The 27,363-nt window shown below is 39.5% G+C and overlaps 1 protein-coding gene across 1 annotated transcript; it reads left to right on the plus strand.

Moving 5' to 3' along the window:
• The first annotated feature begins 1,486 nt into the window (after positions 1-1,486).
• Positions 1,487-26,473, plus strand: SPDL1 (spindle apparatus coiled-coil protein 1). Its single transcript, XM_063120565.1, has 14 exons — positions 1,487-1,503; positions 3,891-4,037; positions 6,787-6,899; positions 8,040-8,221; positions 8,940-9,116; positions 9,896-10,090; positions 10,367-10,516; positions 11,241-11,339; positions 12,259-12,369; positions 13,315-13,455; positions 15,873-15,982; positions 17,963-18,150; positions 19,238-19,523; positions 25,846-26,473. Exons 4-14 carry the CDS (start codon positions 8,057-8,059, stop codon positions 25,997-25,999), a joined length of 1,776 nt encoding a protein of 591 aa, XP_062976635.1. The 5' UTR covers positions 1,487-1,503; positions 3,891-4,037; positions 6,787-6,899; positions 8,040-8,056; the 3' UTR covers positions 26,000-26,473.
• The last annotated feature ends 890 nt before the right edge of the window (positions 26,474-27,363 follow it).

Genomic DNA, 27,363 nt, shown 5'->3' on the forward strand with positions numbered 1-27,363 from the left:
TGCTCTTCCTATGGGGATACTAATTTTTAACCTCACAGCAACTCAGAAGTAAAACTCCATTGAGTTCAGTGGGACTTAGTCCCAGGTATAGGATATCAGCCTAGATTTCTTCCTTTGGTTCATGGGACTACAAAGTGGTTCGCTATGAGTGGATGTGTATACAACTGGGCTCTTTTTCACTGTTAATAAACTGCCTTACTTAACTTGGAGCAGCCCTGTGAGGTAGATACAGTAAAGACAGACCAATTGTATGCACATGCTATCAGAATTAAGCACTTCTGAAATCCCATTGAATCAAAGGAAGAAATCTAGGCTGACATCCTATACCTGGGACTAAGTCCCACTGAACTCAATGGGGTTCACTTCTGAGTACACATGTATAGAACTTTATTAATAACCATGTATGAAACTTTTCTATTGACATCAATGTGATTTAAAAGCCTTTTACTTCCCTGGGCTATGCCCAAGGTGTACCAGATGTAAGGCTCAAGGCAATTTCCATCCTCCACAATCTAACGTAGCAATAAAAGAGTGACACTGTCAGTCTTATTTTAGAGTCATTGTCAAAAGTAAAATGCCTTTAAAGGATGCTAAATGCATTATTTGACCAAAGTACTGTAAGATAAAGAAAGGATGCCCCCAGTGGAGGCTGGTGGCTCTGATGTCAGTGGGGCTGTAAATCCATCCTGGTCTTCACTCAGAACCAGCTACAACTCTAAAAATGCTATCCAAGGTGCTAGATGTATTTTGGGGTGGGGCAGGATTCAGTACTTTGAATAGCTCCTTTAGAATTACGGCTGAAACCCAGAATGGATTCACAGCCCCAGTGAAATTAGAGCCGTCAGCCTCTACTAGATGCACAAAAAACTTCCTATGGAGCTACTCAACTTCACAGTAACTCAGAAGTAAAACCCAATTGACCTCAGTGGGATTTACTCCCAGGTATAGGATGTCACCCTTAAGCTCCAAACTTAATGCCAAAATTTGTGTAGGCCGACTGCCACAAGGTGGTGCTAATGCCACAATGTCTGAATAGTTAGGCTGCCCATGGCTCAGAAGCATTCATATCCGGATTTTGACAGTTTGGCAGAAAGTCTGGCGTAGTATCAGAACACCCTGATCTATCTGGCAGCGACAGGAAGCTATGATAGTCGCTATGTATCGAGTGTATGACAGAACTCAAGGAAATTTGCCTCCCGGTCAGCGTCTAACAAGCAAACACCATTTGCAATACGGGCAGGCTCCTAACTACGACTGAGCATGCTCAGTGCCCTCGGCCGGCGGAGGGAGTCCTTTCCTTACGTCCGTTGCTCTTATATAGAGCATGCTCAGTTTATTGGAGGTTCGCTAAGTGTCGTACAAACGGCTAACGGTCGCTTTTTCGAACCAGCCTCGCGCGCGCGTACGGTTGCCTCGTCTCGCAAATTATGACTCGGCGGCGCGCGCACCCGGATTCTGGCGCAGGTCTCCCCGCCCTCCTCCGGATGTAATAATTATCGCGAGGTTTGTTCCATCTCGCGCGGGCTTGGGGGCGAAATTTAAACGGAGGTCGGCGGAGGCGGCCCGTATGGAAACGTTGGGGAGTGGGTGAGCGTCTGCCGTAAAGGGAGCCTTGTGCGGCTGAGGTGCTTGACTCACTTGGTTTTCTGAGGGGAAAGCTGAGGGAGTGGCGCGAGGGTTTCAAAAGGACGGACGGACGGACGGACTCGGCGAAGAGGGTCTTGCTAACCTCTGCCCTAGTGACCTTACCAAAGTGGGGTGGGTTCGTTTTGTTTCAGCTTTTCTGGTGCTTGGGGGTTTTCACGGCCGCCAAAACAGCGAGGTGCAACTTTCCTTCCTCAGTGCATCTCCGTGCTGTGAAGAGATCCACCTGCTGTCAGTGAAAGGCCGCCTCCACCCCACGTCCTCCTCCAGGCTCCTTCAAATGAATCGCTGCGCCGTGTTTCTCTTTCTCATCCTGTCCCTTCGCAATCCCACAGCTGTTCAAGTGGAGACTGCTCCTCCCTCCTCCCCCTCAAATTGCTTTCCTCAGAGCTCCTCTTTTCTTCGGGTGAGGCCAATCTGTCACCCTAGCCTTTCAGAGGGCTAAGAAAATAAGAGGGATGTATGTGCGTGTCCCCATGTTTGTTGTTTGTTTTGCCCACTACCGTGTTGTGGGAAGGAGAACTCGGCATCACGGATTCACAGGAATGTGAGTGGGGACCATAGCTAGAGGAGGGGTATTGATCTCTTGCTATTTTTGAACAGGCTCAATTCTCCTTATCCCTCTTAATTGTCCTGTATGGCAGAGGTCCCCAACCTTTTTGGCACCAGGGACCGGTTTCGTGGAAGACATTTTTTCCACAGACCGAGGGGCGGGGTTGAGGGGATGGTTTGGGGAAGCCCCCCGCCCCACCCCCCACTCCCATAGCGGCTTCTGGCCGGGTGCGCCGTTCCGAAGCCGCCCCCACCCCCAGCGTCCTGGCTTCGCTTCGGCTGGGCAGGCGAGATGGCGCCCCCGCGCCCAGGTACGCTGGGGTGGGGGTGGGTGAAAGCAGCTCACCTGCGCTTCCCAGTTCCTAACAGGCCATGGACTGGTACTGGTCCGTGGCCCGGGGGTTGGGGACCCCTGCTGTATGGCACTGAGGTTATTGTGGGTTGCTGTTTTTGCTTTTGTTGCTGTTTGGATTTTTTTAGTTGCTTTGACTTTAAAAACACACCCAAGGCAACTTACAACAGAACTATTAAAACATACAAAATGAAATATCTAAAAACAAATTCTATTAAAAATACCAAAGCATAATAAAACAATTAAAACATCAGTACGGACCGTTACCAAAACATAAAAAGTTTGTCTGTAAGAGATCCAGTTACCTTTCACTGGCTTAGGATACATTCTGTGCTCCATGACTACCTTATCCTGATACCTTTTTAATTTTTTCAATCTCTACCCCATATTTTCTCTTTGCTTCTATGATGTCCCTGTTGTCTTTGTTAGGAAGTTCTTGGCAACTTCCCCAGCCCACTTGAAGGAGACGTACGCAGTAGTTTGTGTCTTATGAAACTCACTGAGACACTAGCATTTAGGTAGTATCACCATTTTTCAGTGATGTGTTCAAAATGCGCCCATTTCGTTCATTGGACGTTCTGTTTTTCTGCATTTAAGCGTTCTCCCTCCTCTGAACAACTTATTGGGTGCTGACATTAGTGGTTCAGTACCTATAGTTTGTTGGTGGAGAAAAAGGGTTGTGTGTCTTGCTGCTGAAGGTAGAGTTGCTGTTCCATGTGGAAGGGCAGCCTTGTTTTGCTCTTTAATGTTGAAAAGGGGGTGAAGAGAAAGAGCAAGGCTAGAGCTAGGAGTGGGGAGAAACAGCAAAATAAAGGAGAAATAGCAAGGCTAGAGGCTTGGAGTAGAGAGAGAAAGAGCAAAGGGAAAAGATCAGAGTAGATGGAAGAAGATTGAGTAGGGCCAGAAGTAACTCTTTCGTTCTTTTCCTGTCCTCTGAATAGGTGATTAATGGAAGGTTCAAGAACAGGAAGAACCTGGTGCCCTAACATTTTTCAAGTTATTTAAATAAAAAATAGTTTTGATGGGAGCAGGGAGTAGAGAGCTTCACAGGCACTGCTGGAGGTCCCTATGGCTACCGTGTTAAGGAACCCTGTTCTAGCCTGTTACCGGAGTTCCTTTTTTAACTAGAGATACAAGGATTTGGATATGGTAATGTCAGCACTATAGTTTATGCTCTGCTACTGATCTGGAAGTATTACTGTGTTGTGGGGCATGGGTAGGTACACATTACTTGTTAAAATTCAGAACCCGTAGGAAATAAATACTCTAGGCTTTTATACCTCCATTGCTATCTATCAAACTAACTTGTTTCCTCAAAGTTTCCCCTTTTTCATCTTTGCAGGGTATTAGGAGCCTGTAGTAGTTCCTGAGTGCTGGATTATAGCTTGCAAGTGCTGACAAGAAATATTTGCTCTTTCCTGCCAAACTATTCAGAGAAAGGAAAAATTCTGAAGTGCAGTGCATTGGAGGAAACTATTTCCTGTGGCAAGTATGATTATCTCCAGCCTTCTTCCCAACCTTGGAACTGGAGAAGGAGGCAGGGACCATCCCCGCAGCTGTGCTGAACTTAGGAAGCTTAATGCCTTCATAGTGCAACTGCAGAAATGGTCCTTACCTTGCTCCCTAACTCCAAAATTGAAAATAAATAAAAAGCTGCTGCTTTATTTGCTTCAGATGCATAGTGCCAAAACAAGACAGCTCTTTCAGGTTGTTACTGGTCCGCTGAGATCTAGTCCAGGAATGGGAGTAGCATTGGGAGACTTCTGCTCAGCTCCTTGGCAGTTATGCTGTGGGGTTCTATAAGTTCCATCTTGTCTCCCATACTATTTAACATCTATATAAAACAGCTGGGGGTTGTCACCAATTTGGAATGCACTATCAGCAATCTATGGATGATACCCAACTCTGTCTCTCCATTTCATCTGAATCAGGAGAATTGTGCAGGTGCTGGACTGGTGTTTGGAGACAGTGGTCGGCTGGACGAGGGCCAATAAAGTGAAGTTAAATCCTGATGAGATGTTGTGGGTAGGTGGTTCTTGGGGATAGAATTCAAGTAGGCCTACCTAGAGTAAGTCTTGACTAAATTAAGTCCCATTCATTTCAATGGGTCTACTCTAAGTAGGAGTTCAGTTTAATTCTATCCATTGTCCGGAAATTAGGTAGACCACTGTCCTGGATGGGGTAGTACTCCCCCTTAACCTGGCAATAGTAGTTCTTGCTTGGATAATTTTCTGTTGCATGTTTTCTGCATGGAACTTTCTTTAAAATTAGTCTTGAAGCAGCTAAGTTGGTTTGGAATGCTGCTGTCTTTGTGTTGACAGGCCAGTGAGATGTGAACATATTACATCAGTTTTAAAATCTCTGCACTGGTTGCCAGTGATCTGGGTCTAATTGAAGGTGATAGTACTAGTGCACAGCCTAAACAGCTCAGGACCAAAGTACTTGAAAGGTTCACCTTTCCCCAATACTGATTATCTGGAGACTCTTTGCTTGATGTGGCCTGTGAGGCTGCCACGTGTGGCAGGGTGCTTTCATCAGCCATTCTAGGCTCAAAGTCATCTGGTAAAGATTTGGCTGTCCCCATGCCACTTAAAGACCTGTTGCTTGCCTCTGTTTTAGAGTATTGATTTTAATGTTTATGTTGTGAACTGTATTTTATGTAATTAGTTAGCTGCCTGTGAGAAAAGGTGGGACATAACCACGTCAAACTACTTTGACGTGACTTACAGAATAAATGGAACTTAGCACTCAATATGGAATGCAAATTACTTATAACTATGGAGTGGCCCTTCCTCATCCTTGTAAGTCATAGTTAAAAGGGTTACAAGTTTGAAGGAAAGAGGATCATTTCACTATCACTATGAAGCAGCCAGGGATCAAAACCAGTGGTAATGTATCACAGAGGAAGAAAATAGCTCCATGGATTGTTCTTCTGCATGATTGTTAAAACAATAAACCATTAATATATGGAGAAGAAAGAATGAGAAATTTACCAGTTCTTTATATAAGAGTTTTTCCATGAAAAATAATATATTGAAAGACATTGGGGATAAAGAACAATCCATATAGCTGTGTTTTCTCCATTCTTTCAACCAAACCCCCTCTCATTCCAACAATAAGTGGGAGGTAAATATTGTATAGCATACAATCCCAAACACACTGATTAACTAGGGAGTCATCCCATTGAATGTAATGGGATTACTTCTGAGTAAACATGCTTAATGTTGCACTCTAAATGTATAAATCTAACTATATTAAATCCATAAACTAGAACCAGATCAAACTTGATTTCTATAGGTTTTACCCCTGAATTTCCAATAGCATTTACAAATACTCTGAAGCAGTTAGTTTATATAGCTTCTCCTATTCCTGCCTCTTCTTTACAGTTTAAGATAGTAAAAGTGCTGTGGCACATCTCTAAACTGCTCAGCTATTGGGCCAGCAGTGTGTACAGCAGATGCAAGTCAAAACGTTTTAATGGTATAATCTCTACAGGATTTTTACTGTTAATTTCACCTAACAGAATTGGGTACGAACTAATCTAATGTTCTGGGCAGGCTCTGAAATTCTTTAAAACTGAATAAAAGTGATTGGGGGAAACTTGCTTTATTATTGTGACTTGATACGTGTTGGAAGGGAAAGAGACTAGAACTATCTTGGCCTTGGTTACAGAGAGCCACTGTTCTTTGACAGCCTTGTAGGCTTTGGCAGCCATGGAAATAATGAACAGCTGCTTCAAGTAGATTGAAAGGGATTTGCATTTCAATTATCTCACCATGTGATTTTTACCTATTCTGGGAAGCAACAGTAAGGGTGATGGAACAAACTTGAAGCTATTTGAAGCAAAAATAAGCAGATTTACCAGTTAAAAGTCTGTATTGGATTTAAGTTTGCAATATTATAAGATGGAATGCACTTGAAGGTAAGTCACTTGTTTTTTTCTTTATGAGAGGAGTGATGTGATTGAAAACATTTGGTTTCTTTAGCTTTCAGGATTGTACTTTGTAAAATGTTGTCTTAATAATTTGTTGATGTCTATAGCAGGAGTTTTGAATTCTGGCTTCAGTTTCACAATGTTTACAGTTTAGGCTTTCAGTTGATGGTTGAACTTATACTGAGTTTCTAAACATTGCTGTCAGGTTCTTGCTTTTGAACTGATGCTAGATTCTTCTTTAGTGCTTCTTCTGGATTCCAAAAACAGACAAAATACTACTCAACTTCTACTTTCAAATCTTTAGGTGTTTCGAATGGTCAATAATGGAGACTATAATGTATATTACTGTGCAGACTGAAGCTACCTAGCCTAATCGGGGGGGAAGAGCCTAAAGGCACTTATATTCACTGCCACTGTGTAAGTAATAGATAATATCAGCCAGTTTTTTTTACTAATGAATGATACTAAATTTTTTGCTTATGCTACAGGCATATTAAAATTCAGATGTGAATGAAATCTGCATTGCCACTTGTTAAAAATAAATGCACTCATATTTTGTGTTGCTTTAATAACTCTTGGAGAAGTACATATGCAGTTTCAGTGGGTAGAAGAAGGGATTCAAGACGTATTCACAATTTTTGATATGCCAGTATAACGGTGGGCTATGGAAGTTCTACAGTTTGTTAGTTCATGGCTCTACCTGTTAGGAGATGGGTTGCTAGAATTATGCAAGTTCTATGCTATATAAATAAATAATAATAATAATAATATGTCTGCAAGACAAGACATCATTCTTTGCAGAGTCAAAGTCAGTTTGGTTGCATACCTAATCTGAAAGTGACATGCTCTCATAACCTCTCATTTGGATTACTGCAACGCATTACATATGGGACTGCTTTTGAAAACGGTCTGGAAACTTCAACTGGTACAAAACAGGGCAGCACATTTACTAACAGGGACTGGCCAACAAGACCACATCATGCCAGTCCTCTGCCAGCTTCACTGGCTGCCAGTCCAGGTCCAGGCCCGATTCAAAGTGCTGGTATTAACATTTAAAGCCGTAAACGGCTTGGGGCCAGGCTATCTGAAGGAATGCCTCCTCCCATATGTACCTGCCCAGACCCTAAGGCCATCCTCAGGGGTCCTTCTTCGTGAGCCTCTGCCAAAGGAAGTGAGGCAGGTGGCTACCAGGAGAATGGCCTTCTTTGCTGTGGCACCCTACCTGTGGAATGAGCTCCTTAAGGAGGTTTGCCTGGCATCTACAGTATATTCTTTCAGATGCCAGGTGAAGACCTTTTCTCTCAGCATTCTAACAGTCTATAAATTAGTTTTAACTTTGCTGTTTTAAATTTGTATTTTAAATTTGTATTTCTGCACTGCTGCTGATTTTATCCTGGTTGTGCTTTTACATTGTATTTTATATCATGTTTTTATACTATTTGTTTTATACTTTGAATGGTTTTAATTTTTGTGAAAAGCCCGGAGAGCTTCAGCTATTGGGTGGTGGTATAAAATGCAATAAATTGATAAATAAATGTGTCTGTTATTTACATACAGTATAAGTGTTAAAGAAAATGGAGACAGATAGAGACACAATTTCACGTCTTCGATGTCAGCTCAAAGAAGCCGAGGAGGAAAGAAGAAAGGCAGCAGAATATGGTTTAAAGCTGGTGGAGAGTGAGAACTTGTTGCAGAATCGGTTAGATGAACTGCAAAATGAATTAGTCACCATAACAGAGGTGAACTTTTAAATACTTAAGACAGAGTTTGGTGGTGGTGGTGATGATGTATTAAATTTATATATTGTGCAACTGGCAGATACCCTCGGAGCAGTTTTGTTTAACTTGATTCCACTCTTACTTATATGGAAGTATAATAACCATAGCTATTGCATTTCTAGGGTTGGGGCTTTTAGAACAAATTACTAACAATTTTTGAACTTTGAGAATAACTGAATATCTTAAACGTCTTGCATAAATTAAGGATGAGGTTTCCTACCAACTGTTGCCACATTATGGAAAGCATATTTCACAGTCCCCTGTATCTTGGGATAACTGAAATTTCTCTTCTGACCATAGGCTGTGGTCTGGGAGTTGTATTTACCATTAGTAAATATTAATAAGTATTAGTAATAAATAATTAGGTGGTATAATTCTGTGGGATTAACTTTGCTATCCTGTATGGATAGCATTCTTAACTGCTTTCAAAGTAATAAATTGTCTTTAAATGTTGGATCTGCTAAGCACTTCCATGTGTACAGCATATATGGGACTCTGTTTTTCCACTATGCTATTCTGGTGGGCCCTCTGATCTTAGGTGCTTTCTTTTGTGGGGGATAGGAAGGAGGACCTGGAAAACCCAAGTACACATTGGACCTTTCCCTCCTTGCCAAGGCCTACCACACATTTGACCTACCACCACATTCGCCTAGTCTTCTGTCCTGCACTTCTTTTCCAGAATTTTGAACAAGAAAAATATACTCTTCAGAAAGATGTAGAATTGAAGAATAGAATGCTGGGAAGTCTAAACCTTGAATGTGAGGCTCTTAAACAGCAGCAAAATATACAATTAGATACACTGCGTGGACAACTGGAAAGACTACATGGACAAGAAATAAATGAATTTAAGAATAAGGTTTGTAATATGCATGCAAAGGATGTACATCTTACTGACAATAATTGAAGTAATTACTTAATGCATACACTAAAAACATTTTAGACATACTTTTCTTGTTGACAAAGCTCTTTACAATGTGAATAGATTTCATTGCTATTGCAGCACTAGATATGCGATTATTAGCTACCTGTTGCACTGGATTTGCTATTGTATCATATGCTATATAGTGACATTTAAAGTTTTATTTTGTTTGGGATCCTGAAAAGTATATTTTTCTCAAATGGCATATACAGCCTTTGTCCTATTTTCTTAAAACAGTACACAGTTCAGAAGTACTTGAATTAAGAGAAAACTGTAGGAGGATGGCCTGACTTCGGTTGGCATATATTAGTTGGATAAATGCCTAGATGAAGACACCCAGAAACCTTATGTGCGGGCCTTGACAAATACACTTGCCATGGCAAGCGGCTCTCCCTGCTGCTGGCTTTTCCTGCTTTGGAACAGGAAAGGTGAAGTGTAAGACTGCTTCCTGACGATGTACAGAATGCCTTCAGGAAGTAATGCCAAACCTTACATACTCTCCCTTGGCTTTTCTCTTGAGAAATATGGGAGAGTGTTCTGGCAAGTACAATTTTTGGTTTAGCCAACGAGACCTGTCAAAAATGGTTGGTCCTTGAAAGAGAGGTTCTTATAAATATAAACCAAGATGGAAAAATGTGTTGGCAAATGTGAAGAGGGACATGTTTAAGGGGCTTTAAACACAATATGTCTTTTCTCTGGAATATGCTGTTTCGAAGGTGGAAAAAATGAAATCAGAGCTAGATGAAACACTGCTTAGTGAGAAACAGTTGAAACACAAAGTGGACCATCTGAAGGAGGTCATTGCTTCTAAATCAGAAGAACTACGTGTAATGTCAGAACGTGTTCATGAAACCATGTCTTCAGAAGTGCTCAATCTTCAACTTGAGCTGCTGGCACTTGAACAAGCAAAGGTATGCAGCAAATTTAGTAGAATTCTGTTTGGTATTCTGTGTGTTTGTAGATAAACTACACATGTGATAGCTGGGGAGATCAATCTTCCCACTACAGAATCCTGGGTTGTAGCCGGATCTGTAGGTGAACATGCTCTAGAATCTTTGAAAATAATCATCCTGATATTCAGCTCTGTGTATCAAACTGAAATCACTCTCTTTTTGTAAGTGAAAAGACCACGAAGTCTTTTCCAACTGCTCAGTAAATTACACATGTGGTATTTAATTTTGTGACAGGCAGAGCTTGAGGACAGGTTACGTGATCTGCAGTACAGCAAAGAGCAGCTAGAACTTGGAAACAGCAATCTGACTAATCGCGTGGCACGTCTTGAAGAGGAGAAAGAAGAGAGAGAGAGAGATCTTGTTTCTTATTGTAATGCATTGGAGGTGATGTAACATCCTTGCTGCTAATAGCATTGACAGATGGACAAATATTCATATTTAGTACTAAAATATTAAAGCTTACATTTTAACAAATGTTTTTTGTTTTTTTAACTGACTTGCTGAAATCTTTAGCATAAGTTGGAATATTTTCCATTATGTCACTACAGAGCTGTTTTGAATTGTGAAAGGCCTGTTACAACTTGGAGTGCAAGAGGGTGGGAAGTAATCTTTGGTAGCTTGCTGTAACAAGTTTGCAAAACACTTTGCTGATAAAGTCTGCTTAAGATCAGACTCGCTGGATATGCTCTGCTTCTGCTTTTTCAGTTAGGAATATATTTCAGGTTGAGGCTGTGGACAGGAGACTTGGAAGAATGAAGCTGATTGCTTATTGTCTTTGTGCTTGTCCTTTCTGACTGAATCAAGTAGCAACAGTGTTAAGAGAAACTGATGAGGCCATTGTCAAAGACATCTCTGGAGCCACTATTCTGAACAATTACTGGCCCATCTCAGATTATTCTTCCTCTCCAATGAGTGAGAAGTAGGAGATGTTGTGACTTGCCCTATACAGTGATAGATGTATTGTGTTGATGCTAAAACTGGTAGGAGCTAAGTACTTGAAAGCTAAGTATGTGGAGCAAAAAGAACGTAGTGAGACCGAAATGTTGCAACATGTATTTAGCTGTGACAATGAGATGGAATCTAATTACCTTTCTTGACTCACATTTAGAAAGCCCGTGAGGTGAACAGAGATCTTCAAGCTCAGCTTGACCATGCACTGCAACAGGCCCTGGATCCCGCTACTAAAGGCAATTCCTTGTTTGCCGAGGTACTGATCATATTGTGCTTAATAGAAAGTACATATGGCAATGAATTTTAGCAGAGGTGTTTTTAGTTCTAAAGGCCTCTTACATTTGGTCACTTCTGAAGCTGACCAGTTTTTTCAAATCATTTGTACAATTTCAAAGCAGAAGGCTACTTTAAGGCTTAATTTTTAGGCAGATATCTTAATTGATTCTAGTAATGCTTTAAACTAAACAACCCCAATGTGTTTGACTGGTATCCTTTCCTAGCTGAGATACTTCAGGAACGACTATAACATTGCTGTGCTTTTTCTGTTAGGCCAAACAATCCAATAGTATCTGTACAAGTAGCACTGTGATGGTATCAACCTGCCTAGCATCAGAATGCCAATGTAATTGAGATACCTCCTATCCAATTTCCAGTGTGTATTTGCCAAAGTTCCTATCTCAAATGAGAGCACTCTTAAATGCTTTCTAGGAATATTACAGAGGCATGAATGAATTATGTCGTTGCTGAAGGATGAGTCAGTGTGAACTGCCCAACAAATAAGAAACCTTAATTAATGGATGCATGTGTTTTTAATATAAAAAGCCCCAGTAATCTCTGGTGGTGGTAACATGTAACCACTAGATGGTCTGACATCTACTAAAGCACAGAGTGTTCTTCAAATGCTTGTAGTGGAAACAGTTCAGCTTGGTTGCCTGGCAACTAAATCGTTTGGTAGTAAACTGGCAACTAATTCTTGCCATGTGGCACAGAAGCTTCTGTTGATGTGGTTAATCGGTGCAGAGATACCTATTGTCGCTATCGTACCAGATGGCCTGAAAGACAAATTAATGCAGTTTTTCTGGAGAATTGTTTGACTTCGTTTTAATTTTTAAAACGTGTTAAATTTTAAATGATGCCCAACAACTTCAAACAATTGTTTAAAAAATGTATTATAGGTGGAGGACCGCAGAGCAGAAATGGAACGTCAGTTGATTAGTATAAAAGTAAAATACCAATTGCTACAAAAAGAGTATACTTTCACTAGAGAACAGCTGCAAAGAATGAAGGTATGATTAATTCAAAGTTTCCTTTGTTAAAGTACAAACTTTTTTATTTATTGTTTTGCTGGAGTGCTTTGCTTCCTAATAATGAAGGCATTTCTATTTCATGTGCATCAGTTGGGGAATGTGTGGCCCTCCAGATTTTTTTCGACTGCATCTGGAGGGCCATATGTTTCCCATCCCTGGGGTACTTAAATAACAACTACATAATTGTTCTTGAAGTGATTTAAAATGTGAGGACAGTTCTACAAAAAAACAACCTTTATTTTTGCACAAGTTGGAAAAATGGGCAGTGTTTAAGAAACTGAGCTGAGCAACGAAGTCTTTCCATTTCAATCAAATTTAGGATCTCCTTTGCCATGTTCGTACGCTGCTCTTCTACAAACAGATTGGCTCCCATAATGGGCCAGTTTGCATGATCAAGCAGCCCACCATGGCTTATTTATTATTTAAGCCATGGTGGGCTGCAGCACATGGAGACAGCCATTTTGAATATTTGAGTTACAGCTGTGGATTGTCATGAAATCTGAGCTCAGCGATGGTGGGTTATTGATGTGGTTAACAACCCACCCACAGCCCTAAAGCATCCCATTGGTTCTAGATGGTTTGTGAACCATGCCACCAAACCATCCTTACTGGGGTTGGACAACGTTTCGGCTTGCATATTCAAAATTCGCCAGCGCGTGCCACATCTCACTGTGATGATTGTGTGCACAGTGTCAGTGTGTGTTATCACTTTGTAAAATATCATAATGCTCAGCGCTCAGAGTGCTTTTGAAATGCCAGTTAGTTTAAAATGCAGTTTGACAAGTGCCATGTATTTGGTGGTGGTGAATGCAAAACCCGGAGCTAGTCTAATGGTTCTTTAAATCTTGGTCATCCTGTGTAACTTCAAAGACTTTATTGGCTGAATGTGTGCTGTAACAGAATATTTGTAAAAATGCTTTGTAGCTGCAGATGGCTACACTCCTACGGATGAAAGGTTCACAGGGAGAACATGATCAGATGGAACGTTTGCAAAGCATGCTTCAACAAAAGAATGGTGAAATAGAAGAACTTCTCATGAAAGTGAAGCAATTGGAAAAGTTCACGGTATGATCATGGGCCATTAAAATCACTTTGTCCAAAACATTGTTGGCAGTTGGGTAAGGAATGGCATAGAATTGGATTGGAAAATGTTATACAGTAAGCACACAACCAGGTAATCTGAATAACTGATTTGACCATAGGCATGAATTAGTCCACATCTCAAGATATACAACTGACCCTGAAGAGAATAATATCAATTGGATTACAAACAATTATGCTGGCAAGTACAATACAATACTACATTTACTGCAGTTTATGATCCTCACAGCATTTATATCTGGATGATATAAAACCTCAATTTTGGGCTGATCCAGCTTTACTGGACCACCATTTGGATGTCCAGACTATCCACTATGAACACCTCCCACTATAATTGCAGTTGCCAAAAAGAGATCCCACTTGTGTGTGTTTGTATGCCTACCTAGCAGGGTATATTCTCTGGATCCAGGATTAAAACTTTCCTCATCAATGTATTTTAGTAAGCTGTGGTTGGGGTTGAGAGATCATTCAATACAACCTTGGGTATGATGTTACGTTTGTGTTCTATGGCTGAACACGTGTTAGAAAAGCTCAGTGATTGAGTACTGATTTAAAGGAAGCCACCCAATCTAGAGCCCATCCACACTCTTGCATACTTGCTTACCTTGGCTGTCTCATATTCCTGACTAGAGGGACAGAATTCTGATTCTCAACTCTGTTATGTGATGTGATCTCATTAGACCCGTGTACAAACTTGCACATGTTGTAATGAGACCTACACACCCGCTTATAAGGAATCTTTAGACATTGGCAATAGAGTGTCTGTGGCTAAGTAAGGCGATTCTTACTCAGATCTACACCATTGAAGAGGATAACACTACAATGGCAACTTATTGAAGATTAAAAAGATTCTTATGCACAAGCTATTTTGGGGGAAATTAGCTGAGCAAGTAGAGGCTTAGAAGCAGTTTTAAGACTGAAAAGGAAACTTTCTGAGACTTAGAGCATACACACACATACACAGAGCAGGGGAAAGAGGGGAGGGAACCTCTAAAAGCAATGTACCTTTCCCTGGGCTGAAGCCCTTTCCTGTAGACATGAACTGGTGAGCATTGCAACTCCTGGTCTCAGGTGAAGAGGAAGGAGGAGAGACTCAGCAATTTTGGCAGCAGTGTGGCATCTTACCTGGGGGGAGTCCTAGTGGTTTCAGCAGCATGGCCCCATGCCTCTGGGAAGAGGGGGCACCTGACTCAAAATCTGAGGGTTTTTATACAATCTAGAGAAAAGCAATGACATCACTGCTCATAAGCATTGGGCGTGGTGCTACTTGCTGTGGGAGAAAGACATTTAGAGATGATGGCTGTACTTGCTAGAAACATTCTTTTAACAAAAGATAACTTTATAAAGACAGGTGTCCAGGCTGGACTTCAACAACCGGAACACATTAGTGTATGCATGACCAGGTATATTACCAGATATCACTCTTGCCATCCAGCATTCATATTCTGCTCAATTTTACCCTCACCTTTGCCTCTGCCTTCTTTGCATTTTAGGAGGTCTATTAGAAAATTGATTACTTGACTTAGCCTTTTGTGATTGCTCTCAGTCCCAGTCTTGTGCTTTTGTCCCAACTCTGTTAGAGATGTGGGATGAAGATGCCTTGGCTTTTGGGCTGCCTCAAGATGGAGTCAGTAGTGCTCACTCACCAGAGAGCTACTTTGTAACAACTATTTTGCAAGGAGAGATAAGTAGAGATTCATCTGTATCCTGCAAAACCTAGCATCTTCATCCCATATTTGGAGGCATGGTGAGGACTTGCTGGAGTGTTTCCATCTATTACTTCAGCTTTTGCACCTGTGGCAGTCATTCCAGCTCTGATTTGTAGCTCATGCCTGGCACAGGGAAGTGCTTTTGAAGGGACAGGTGTATTCCAGCTTGGCATTCTTCCTGCAGATGTGCAGAGCCAAGCTGTTTTCACTGCCCAATCCCAGAAGCTAGGCCAAGGAACAGCCCAGGTTTGAATGATAACTTAGTATAACAACTCTCCTTGCTGAAAGGTGTACACGTTTTTGTCTTTTCCAGTTTGATTCCAAAAATGCTAGTAGCAACCAAGTTAATGGATATACCTTTAGGCATGTAACCCATTGGTATCTTTTGTGTGCTGATAAATTCTCCTCTATAAGGCCATAGTAAATATGAATTACTCCCCCCCATAGTTACATTCTCCTCTATAAGGCCATAGTAAATATGAATTACTCCCCCCATAGTTACATCCTTATTTAATTTTTTCCACGAAGTGTGCAGCATAATTTTTATTGGATTTGAATCAGATACAGTTATTCTATCGTAATGCTACTTATTTGTTTTTCTTTTTTCAAATCCAGATTACTGAACTAATCAAAGGCAAATAGCTTTAATTTTAATTTTAATTGTCTTCCCAGAAGGTATCTGAAAACTCAAAAGAAATGAAGCTTTCTAACACTTCAGATTGTGCAGATTTTGAAGAAGGCTATTACATTGATTTGCTTCAGATGAAACTTGAGAATTCAGAGTAAGTCTTATGAGTTCGAAGTATGGAATGGAAACTGACAGCCTCATCCTAAGCATATTTACATAGACTTGAACATCACTTCGCTAGATCTATTATGACATTGGGATGTCGGGATTAATAGTCAATCCAAAGTTTATTGTTCTAGCCAAAGGCCATGACAGATACATCAAAAGAAAGCATCCATACATATATAGTAATACAAATATCTCAAAAATACACAAATAACTTGAACTTTACCATAACTAAAACTCAGCTTTCACTCAGCAGTCTGAATCTCCATGGCAGTTTATGGCAATTTTGTCTAGTTCTCTCTTCCTTATCTTTTTTGCTGCCAGTGCAAACAAAGCCACTTTATGTGTCACATAACTGTTGGTATCACTCAGAAGATTAATAGTCTAGTTCCTTAGGTTTTCTTGTTGGCTAGCTTAAAGTAGCCCATGCTGAAACAAGTACTTTGTACTTTGTATGTATAAATATTTTTGGGATGGAGACAATGTCATCTAACTTCTGCACAGGGGAGAGGAATTATACAACAATTCCTCACATGTAGGGCTCACCATTGGCAAGGGTATTGTTCCCCCCAAAGTGGTTTTTTTTTGCACTTTTATTGTGTCAACAGCATCACCCTTGCCCCCATTTGGCATTTTTCCAGATTTGGGTGGGTGAAGGGAGGGAATGCAGAGAACATAAAAATAATGGTGGAAAAAATAGAGAAAATTCTGAAAAGTGGTATTTTATTTCCAGGGAGTAAGAAAAGAAAAATCTCAGGATTTTCCTGAGAAAAATATCTTCTGAAAAATATTGGCTCAGGTCCAGTTTTCATTACTCAGAGTGTATCTCTTTCCCCAAGATTTTCCAAAAGTTACATTTCTGAGGGCTGATTGTGGATACATTTTGTCTCTGATGCAGGTAATGGCAACGCCTCTCCTTCCCTGCAAGCCCTATATTAGATGTGAGAGGGGAAAGTATTGCATCCAGCTCCACAAAAGAAGTGTAGCTAGTGCTGTGCCAAAATCTGACTTCCAATCTCCTGAAAGCCCCATGAAACAGGCTTCCATTTTTCTGCCTCATTCTCAAGGCATTTTATAAGTTATTTTGGTGATGTTTTTGACCTTACCTAATCACTCCATTTGTGTGTGTGTGTGTGTGTGTGTGTGTGCGCGTGTTTGTGTTTCATTCTATTACACATCCCTCCATTGGTCTTCAGTCTCCCAGGCTGCCTGCACTTCCTGATCTGAGGAATCACCTCATGATGTTTTCTCTTGGGTGGAATTGCAGGAAGTCAAGGAGGCTACAGGCTACTAGAGGTGATTGTACAATGAAAGACAGAACACTTGTGCACACTGTTCAGCCTCCTCCTAAGTAAGGAAACGAAAGAAACTGGAATGCGCTCGAGAATTTCTCCTCCTTTTTCCTTTCCAAACTGTTTTTTTCTATCAAATTGAGGAAATATTATCTAGGTATGATACTTGTCTGAGCTGTAGAAGGGTGTAGTGATTTGTGGCAGTGGTTGTTGGAAGCTTCCCTTTTATTTTTGAGGTGCCCGTTTACGAACCTTAGGAGTTTGCTTCTAAATCGTATTTGGATGAATGTCCTTGGCATCTCTAGTGAGCAAGTGGTCTGGTTTGAGCTGTAAACTCCCTGCAAGTCTGCAAAATTGTATCCATATCCTACAGGTGGTAGGCTATCACTGGCTCAAAACCCAATTACTGTTCAGACCTGGCGCTCTCCGTACATTGTCATTAGTAACTCTTAGGCTGTGCTCCTAATTCTGCTTTGCATTATGGTCTCTAACCAATGATTTTCCACACTTTTACTGCAGGTTAATATTTTAACGTTGTACACATACAGAGGTGAGAAATGTGAGAGGAAATAGAAAAGTAGTAAGCGCAGGCCTGAGGGGATAAAGACACTGAGAATGCTTATACGGTTGTATGTTGCTTAATACTCATACACATCCCTTTATTATATTTTGGGCAGTAAGGAGATAGAAAATTTGAAGAGTGAATTGTCTTTACAGCGGATGAAGGCTTTATTTGAAAGTCAGCGAGTCTTGGAGATGGAGCGGAAACTTTTTGGAAATGAAAGACAGCTTGAATCTTCTCAGAGTGAGAACATAAATTTGCGTGTGCTGCTGGATGAATTGAAAATCAAATATGAACCTGAAGGTAACGATTTCTATTCCCTAGTAGAAATTTCATCTGTATGCATCCATTAATGTGGGAGTAGCTAGTTATAAAGGTAACAATTTTTCATGAATAACTGGGGAAATCTTTGTAACTTAATCTGAGCTTTGTAAGCATTCTGTGATAGGTATCCTGAATGAAGCTAGCTGTGAGTGTTACGGCTTTTTTCTCCATTCGGTACAAGATGTTATAATGTGATGAGTTGATTAGTAGGAGTGTTGTACTTTGTTTCCAATAAAGCTAATCAACTCTAATAGGAAAACTGAGAGGCCTGGCTGTTTGGAAACTCTACCTCAATGCATGGCTATTTACTTCCCCAGACTTCTGGTTCCTCAGTTGCATTTAGCTGTGCATGAATGGTACTGGTTGTAAAATAGTCTCTTTATTAGAATCTTTAGGACTTGTGGCAGTTTCATGACCAACTGACTTACTATTCCAATATAATTAAAATAGAGTACCAGGATATAGCCAGTTACCAAGTGGTGAATTCTACTGTTTATTTAAACTTGCATAATTAAGCAATTAAAACAATTTCTATACTCTAGAATCTACTTCTTGGGGTGCCAGCCTTTTGGGGTAATGTTTTACACAATCTCTTCCTATTTTGAACATTGTGTACAGAATACAGTGATGCTCTAATAAGACTTAAGCACTGCATATGCAATCCTCACAGTAAATGCTTTAGTGACACAAATGTTGAAACATCTGTTCATCTTGCAAGTTCTCTAAGTGAATGGACTGTGAGGACTTTCTTCTAATAAGAATGCATCTATGGCCTTAGCTAGACATAAGGATTATCCCTGACAAATGGAGGGGTCATCCCTGCCTGCTCCCGGGATCCCGTGTGTCATTTAGATGCACAGGGATGATCCCGGGACAATCCCAGGATATAGGCCTGGTTTAGCCATGGCCTATGTGATTCAACTCCACTTAAGAGTCTTCCGAACAGTTGTACAACATGCCTTTCTTTTAAGAAAAAGTGAATTAATACTCTATATGTATCTATATGGAAATCAGATTTATTTGACCTGGATAATTGTTCTGGTTTGGTTTTTGTTCTGTCCTCTAGAGTTAGTGAGAGACCAGATGGATCTCAAGAAGGCTCCAGGTGACATGATTTCAGACAATTTAAATAGAAGGTCCTCTTGCTTGCTGTCTCAAAACAAGGAAGAGGCAAAACCAAGTGAGGATGCTCTGAAAACGACACTTCAAGCGGTGTCAATGAACGTAGTTGCTCCTCCAGCAATGGAACAGAGAAGTGATCAACCTGGAAGGAAGAAAGTTAGAATTAAGGAGGAAGAATTTGACATAAATAAGAAATATGGAAATGATATTGGACCTTCTCATGCCACCAGGTCAGTGTCTTCTAATATGTATGTGCAAGGCAATCAGCACAGACCTGCATCTCTGTTTTTTCGCTGCATGAACTATGCTATCCACTTTTTCATTTACTTTCTCAGTGTTGCATGCAGTGTAATTCCCCAATTCCAGCTGCCTAGTTTGAAATTTCCAAAATTCTTTAAAAAGATCAAACTAACAGAAAATGAAAAGGACCTGTAAATCATGGACTTCAATCTTCCTTACAGCTAAAAGGCTTTTTCACTTTTTAAAATCATTGTAATAATCTAGCGTTTCCACTATAATTTCCATCTGCATTAGCAATTGTATATTCATCGTACTGTGCTTTCCTGCTCATTATAGTGTTTAATGAAAATCCAAGCTAAAGAAATTGCAGTATTGCCTTCCAAAAGCTGTTTTTAGCTTTTAAACTAAACTAAATGCACTATATATTATAATAAGTGGATCTAGAATGTAATAATAGAGACATTGAAATCGTGGAGAAAAATGGTAACTAAATGAGCTTTTCCTAACATGGAAGACTGTTAAACTCTCAGAAGTAAAGAGTTTAATTACAGCTTATTTTTCTCTTGTGTTCTATCTCTTACCTTCACCCTCTGTTCTGTTCTTAATATACATTTTTGTATTTAAAAGGGAGGATTAGCATTAAATATTTGACTTGCCCAGAGGCACTAAGTACCCTTTAAAAAATAAATAAGAGCAGGTACATCGCAGCTAGACTTACTTTAATGTTACCTTTTTCATTGCTGTGAATGCATACTAATTGGGAAACACCACATCTTATCAATTATTTCGTCATTATGCAATATAGGTCCAGTGTATAACTTGTAACGATTGACTTTTTTAAACTAAGGCGCAAAACATAACATTTCATACTTGTATTGTCCATCATAGTAACTTAGTAAAAAAGAGAAACACATCTGGATATTTGTGACTTGGAAAAGGAAAATATGGCTTCACAGATATGGCTTTGCACGTTTGAGTTGGAGCTAGAAATGGAGGATGCCTTAATAAAATGATGAGCAGAAGAATTTTAGGATAATTGTGCTCTCTGGATTTGGTTGTTGCCTTTGCTAGGTTAGTGAAAAGCTTGTGTTTGAACTTTTCTTCCGTCTTGTGGATTTGACATGGGATATGTCACTTGGGCATAACTATGTTTTTTCTGCCAAGTACAATAACTCAGAAGATTTTTTAAACCATGGCAGCTACTTTTCTGCCACGGATAAATGAATGCAGTACTGAGGCTAGCTCCTAAGTGGTGTGTGGGAATTACTTCACCTCCAAATAAAATTAAATTGTATGTGGAAATACATACCGTATTTCTTCGATTGTAAGACGCCATCGATTGTAAGACGCACACTAATTTCTGTACCACCAACAGGAAAAAAAACCTAAGACACACCTGCAATTCTAAGACGCGCCCCATTTTTAGAGATGTTTATATGGGAAAAAAAGTGCGTCTTAGAATCGAAGAAATAGGGTAATTGGCTTGGGCAACTAATACTAAAATAAACCTGAGTCTGTTTGCTTTTTAGATGGAAGTTCTACCTGACCCCAAGATTTCAGGGAAAATCCTGAAAAGGTGCATTCTGTAATTCTGGGGTTGGCTGCACAGTGCCCCTGTAACCCCCTTGGCAAACATCCAAATATTTGCCATAAATGGTAGAAAAGCACTCTTTTCCTCTTGCCCAGAATATCTCTGAGCTAGAGATGTAAAATTTCCAGAAATTTTGAAGCCATGGAAAAAAACCATGGGTTTTTTTCTGGGTATTTTTGGGGAAAAAACAAATTTTTGGAAAAACTGAAATTATACAATATTAGCACTTTTTACAGATTGAAAGTCACTTTGTTACTTTAGGAACTTAAAATATAATTAAGTCCAAGTTGGTTTGGCATAAAATTATTACATTTGGTATATTAAAAGTTCAGTGTATTCAAACAATTATTACAAATTGGATTTACTTTTTACTTTTTTTTTGTAACAAATAGAGCTACACGCTCCTGAACTGTTAGGAACACCTGAACTGTAAGGAACCTCTTTGGTTTTGCCAGTTTATGAGGAGCAGGCAAAAATAAGTTAAAAACAATAACAGAGGAAACCATCAACATTAGTAACAAAGAAAATTATTTATGTCTCCGCTAGTCCTCCATGGTGTCAAGCAGACATAAAGCACCCATTCCCATAAAAAGAACTGAGAAAAAAGGGGGACCAAGATTCAATGAATATGCATGAAATTTAATCCGACACATTTTCTGAGCTATAGCTATCACTATTCAGTTTGAGTCTCTGCTTCTATGGCAGTGCCCCCTCGAGGCAGAAATGCATCTTGTTCTTGCATTTGAGAGTTGTAGTCTTAGTTTGCAACCTAGGACTTGCTTGTCCTTGGTGCACAGAAATTGTAATAATCTAATACTGTACATAGTTTTTGGAAATGACTTGGAGAAGTAAATAGATGAACACCTTGTCTTAAACATTTTATTCATGTTGAAATAAAACATCCTATAATCCATTTTTTCTTCATCCCCTTCCACATTTTTCAGAAAACCCCCAAAACAGGCTTCTGAAAAAATGGGGAAAACATTTTTTTTCTGAATTTTTCCGGGTTTTTTCTGGGTCTTCACATCTCTATTTGTCTTCTGCCCTCAACAGCCCTTCTGTGGAATGGATGTTTTGTTGCAGTAGTAAATTTTGTGATTGCCCAGATCCCATGACTGTCATTTTGTGATAGTGCCTGCAATACTTTAGCAACAATCCAAATGTTTCCATGAACCCAAAAGGTTGTAGATCCACTAATGGCAGGCATCCACATGGAACCATTTCAGTAATATTGTGGATATGTAACGGTGAGGATTGATTTAATTCAGGTGATTTCTAACAGTGATTTTAATTGGTAAGACCAATGACTTATTTAAAACAAATGATTTTAACCAAGTTTCCCATTGAAACTATTTCATATATTTCCTAAACAATGATGAATGTTTGACCACTAAATCATGATAGTTTACAGCTAGAGTATCATTTATACTGTTTCATTCTTATAGCAAGGCATTGTATACATTTTGCAGGCTTTCCTTTTTATCTACAAATGGAGTACCTTAGAAATATCCCCATATAGGATTTTTATTATTCTTAGATGCCATGGTAGTTTGAGGTTAAATATGAAACTGTAAGAAGCTGACCTTTTTTTTATCAGTGTTGCGCCTTTCTCCTTCCATCTGCCTTGGTTCAGCCCCACTCTCACAAAAGCAATGTAGCAAGCACAAATGAAATGACTAGGACTGACAGGTAGAAGTAAAGTCTGACAGTTACGGGATAAAATAGATAAGGGTTTTTTTTAATCAGGTGAAAAGAAAATGTCTATGTTTAAAGTATGGTGTAAATATTCATATTTTAGAAATGATCAAATTGGTTCTTTAACATAGAAAAACCTAACTCCTTGTATCTGGTAGAGGCATTAATTTAATTAAGAGAAACTGTGGGATAATATGCTATTCATATTATTTTATGTTATCTTAAATATTTCAGAAACCTGGTGTTGACAATTTTAAGAAATTAAAATTGTAAATTTAAATTCTGTTGTTTAAAAAAAGCATCATTGGTCCCCCCTCCCTTGCTATGCAAGTGTTACTGTATGTTCAAGGCAATTCTATGTTGAAAGTGATAAAGCATGAGGTGCTGCTGCTGCTGAAGCTGATAGGCAGTGGTTGGGGTATGGTAGGTTTCAAGATGTGAATTGAGTGGATGTTAGCCGTATGTGAAGAGGGTATTTGGGTAGGAAAATCTTGGCCCATGAAATAGAAGGGACCGTCAGTGGTCAAAAGAGAAGGAATAGATAGTGGGATTGTAAAGGAAAGATATAACTTAAAAGGGAGGATGTTGAGTGGTATCTGAGGGAATAAAAAATTATGGGAAAAGTTCATCTAGGTGTAAAGTTGGAATAGACCCCCTGAAAATGTGGGGCCAAACTTACATGTTGATAATACAGATAGGGTTTTTTAAGTGAACATTAGTGTGGATTGATTTAATGCAAATTTAATGTTTATATGTGCTAACTAATACAATTAAACTTCTATAATACTCTATATCTCTGTGAGTCTGTCTGTCTGTCTTCTTCTCCACTGCTTTGCCATCTTGAGTTGGAGAGCAATTGCCTGAAAGTTGGACGGCAAGATCAGCTCGGTATAGGCAATCTGAAACGTTAACCTGGGAGAGAGCAGCACCTCCTCTTTGCTTTCCAATTAGGAATTGCAGAGGGGAGTAGTATACTTTTCCTCATATTTAACAACAGTGTGACTTCATGATACCAACACACATTCATTGTTTCATTAATGTGAGATGTGCTGGTTGCTTGGCTTGGTAAATCACTCTAAGATGAGAGTGGGGTCTGGAGTTAACAAGACCTGGAGGAAAAGGTTCAAGAATGACTGTGGGTTTATAGATATAAATAGCAACAGCAGAGCTACTATCTGATGCAGTACTTTAGAAAGTCTGGACAGAGGCAAGAGTCCCAAGGGGCAAAGAAAAGAAAAGGAAGAAAGATGGATCAGAGGGGAAGAAAGATGGATCAAAGCCAGCACAACAAGTCTAGTAAGTTATTATTTACACAGCCCATCTTTTTGGCCACGTTTCCGTGCACGTTCCCACTAAAGATGCAAATTGAGCTTGTAACTGTACAGTTTAAGTATAAAATTCAAATAAGGCATTTGTCTCAAACTTCTGACCCTCTCCTACATCATGGAAATGTCTTCTGACTCTTTACTACAATAAAGGGTTGTATGCAACCCCCAAAATAGAGAATAATGCTAAGTGTTAATGTTAATTGTACCAGCCACAGGATTGCAACCACATGCCTAATCGGAGTCTACAGTACAAACCTGCAAAGATAGTTGAATGAGGTGGACCTATGTCTAATAGTGATGCATTCAGTTCACTTGGTTTAGGACAGCCTAGTTGATTGTCCTCTTATACTTGTTTCTAAAGCTTTGCCTAAACCCATTTTGCATGGCCAATCCCATGCCAACAGGGGAGTGCATGTGATTAATGAGATGATGATGATGATGATAATAATAATATATAATAATTTATTTCTTACCTGTCTCTCCATTTTGATCGTGTAGGTAGGGTTAGTTATGTGGCTTTCAGCCACAATTAGCACCCTCTGTAAGGCAGGGTACCAGTCAGGTAGAAAAGTCTTACACAATCAGCCTCACCCATGCTATTGTGTTAATCTCAAACTCCCTTGCAGTATGGATTACTCTACATGGAAGATGATCTCACAGTTCTGAATGTGTTAATAGGGTCTGAGGACAGGTACATTTGTACTGAGTTTTGGCTATTGGGCGGTATAAAAATGTATGTATGTAATAAATAAATAAAATGCTTATCTTATCCCATAAGAAGGAGAAAAGCATTACTCAAGGTATTGATAGGATGAATTTAGGCTTCCCAATTCTCCCTGTCCTTGGGTGGAGAAAGGCCCATACTGCTTCAATTTCAGCAGAACGGGAACTGAACCTTTTCCCTCTCCTTTTCTGCCTTGCCTTTGATGGAAGAGAGAATGGTGCCAGTGTTTCCAGAGTGCTTGCATTATGGCCCTTAGTTTGTCCAGACACTGTATATTCACAGACGTTGTTTGTAGAATGCAAGTGTCTGGGGCTGAGGCAGACCTTCCTTCCAGTTGTCCATGTTTTCTGTTTAGTCTAGGTCTCATCTGTTATTAATACTAAATAATTTTGACTTGCCTGACCACACTTACCAAGGTCAGTAATACATTAAAGGTTTAAGAAAAGAATCACTATTTCTCTTCCACTTTATGAAAGTTTTCCTGCTTGTTTATCTAGAAGCAGCTCTTACATATCAAAGGTGAGTGGCTATTTAAAAGTCTGATTTAACAGGATTCTCTTCCAGGAAGAAGAGAATCCTGTAGCATAACCCTCAGTTTCAGTACCCTCTCTGTACTAGCCAAGTCAGAACATATTTCTTGCTTGTGTACCAGATGTATCCACAGAGTGTTAGTTTGATATGTTTGAAGTAGCTGCTGATAAATCTAGTGGACAAATAAACACTAAGCTTCCAACTGTACCTGTGTGTGATGTAATTTGTTCATTTAAGCTTTCTTTTTATGGCTTTTTTGTATGTCTGTGTCTTGCTTTTGGGCATGGCTTCATGTAAATGAGTTTAAAAGTAATAGTAACAAGTGAGCTAGGAAATGCTGCCATTATTCCATGGTATTTAACATTTGAATAGCAGTTTAATAAACATCAGATTTTATATTGTTTATGTTTAAAGTGAAACTAGAGTGGTTGCTTTACCTATAGGTTAACCTCTGAACCTGGAGTAAAGACAGAAGAAAACTATGGTGCTGCAGCTGAAGATGCAAGTAAACATGAGAAGAAAGGCAAAAAGAAAACTTACCCTATAATATATATGTCTTCCAAACAAGGTCCTGAAACTCAGTGTGCTCAGCAATAAAATAAATACCTTTTCATGTTGTTGAGGGCCTTCGATATAATTGTAGAGCAACATATTGGAACTTTAAAATTGTATGATTTCTTCAGTGCCTTTCATTAAATACCTGGGCCTTATATAAGCCTTTAATGGTGCCTTTAATGGTATAGATATGTAATACTGAAACAAAAAAGTTCAAATCTACTGCTACAGTTTGGAGAAGCTATACAGCACACCTCAAAAGCTATTAATCTACAAGGAAACCAAGCAAGCCAACCATAAGATAACTTTAAAAGTGATATTCACATTAATATCATGAGCTCCACATTGGAGAGTGTAATACATATGCCGTAAGTCATACTTGGGGTATGTAGATTAGTCATTTTCTCACACATACCCCTTAAGTGTTGCAATAATAAGTGTGTCTGCTCTTTTAAGATGTACTAATGTGTTCAAAGTTGTATAAAATGTTGGAATTAAAGCTCTGAAGCTATTGTACTCAATTTGTAATTTTCATTCTTAATAAAGAAATCTTAAACCTAAACCAAAGTTGTACAGAAATTAAAGATAGAATGCAGCATATTCTTCTGGTTCTTTCATTAGCCAATTGGTTCTGTGATATTAAACAGTCCAGATCAAACTAAGCATTTTAGTCCCATTTACCTGATTGAAGCATATGCTTAATTTGTCATCTACACACTACGGTTTGTATCCAATGGTGGTGAGCTGCCAGTGGGAAGGAAACAGTGGCAGAACAGATTTCCCTTCCTATATGCATCCCCAAATCTGCCCCAGAGGGCTGGAGGAGCTTCCTGAGCCTATTTGGGGCACACATGGGGGGCTGTGGGGGCACGAGAGGTCAGGGATGTCCTGCTTGTCAAGCACATTTCTGTTTGAGGGTTAGGTTCAATCCAACAGTAAATTTATTTTATTGTGGATGCACTTTACAGAGCTATGAACCCTGCTTTAAAAACAGAAAAGAGCTCTAAATCCAGGTTCAGATTGTCAGATTATATGCAATGCCAGATAGAAAAATAAAGCAAATCAAAGTGGAAAATGATGACTCATTGATAATTATAATTCCAAGATGGTCTAAGGAGAACAACTGTGATCTATGTATAAGACTATTGGAACTGCAGACATGAACTGTTAGTTACTGCTGTATACTTTTCTAAGTTTTTAAACATCTAATAAGTAGTTTCCAAAAGAAAATGCATGAGGGCTGCTTGGTGAATAAGTGTAAAAAAGAAAAGAAAAATGACCATGAGTTGTGATGGCCACGGATCATTCAGGGAGTTGTTATTGCTAATATAGTAGGAAACATTTACAACTCTGCATTTCCATCCAAGACAGCAGAGCCATTAAACCCTTTACTGCCACCAAGTGGT

This window comes from Elgaria multicarinata, chromosome 3 (assembly GCF_023053635.1).
Source record: "Elgaria multicarinata webbii isolate HBS135686 ecotype San Diego chromosome 3, rElgMul1.1.pri, whole genome shotgun sequence".
Classification (NCBI taxonomy): Eukaryota; Metazoa; Chordata; class Lepidosauria; order Squamata; family Anguidae; genus Elgaria; species Elgaria multicarinata.

Bases quoted from the DNA above. Each gene is read 5' to 3' on its own strand.
- SPDL1 (XM_063120565.1), top strand. From the start codon at position 8,057: ATGGAGACAGATAGAGACACAATTTCACGTCTTCGATGTCAGCTCAAA. The intron at 13,456-15,872 runs GTATGATCATGG...TTGTCTTCCCAG, and splicing joins AGCAATTGGAAAAGTTCACG to AAGGTATCTGAAAACTCAAA. The intron at 15,983-17,962 runs GTAAGTCTTATG...TATTTTGGGCAG, and splicing joins ATGAAACTTGAGAATTCAGA to TAAGGAGATAGAAAATTTGA.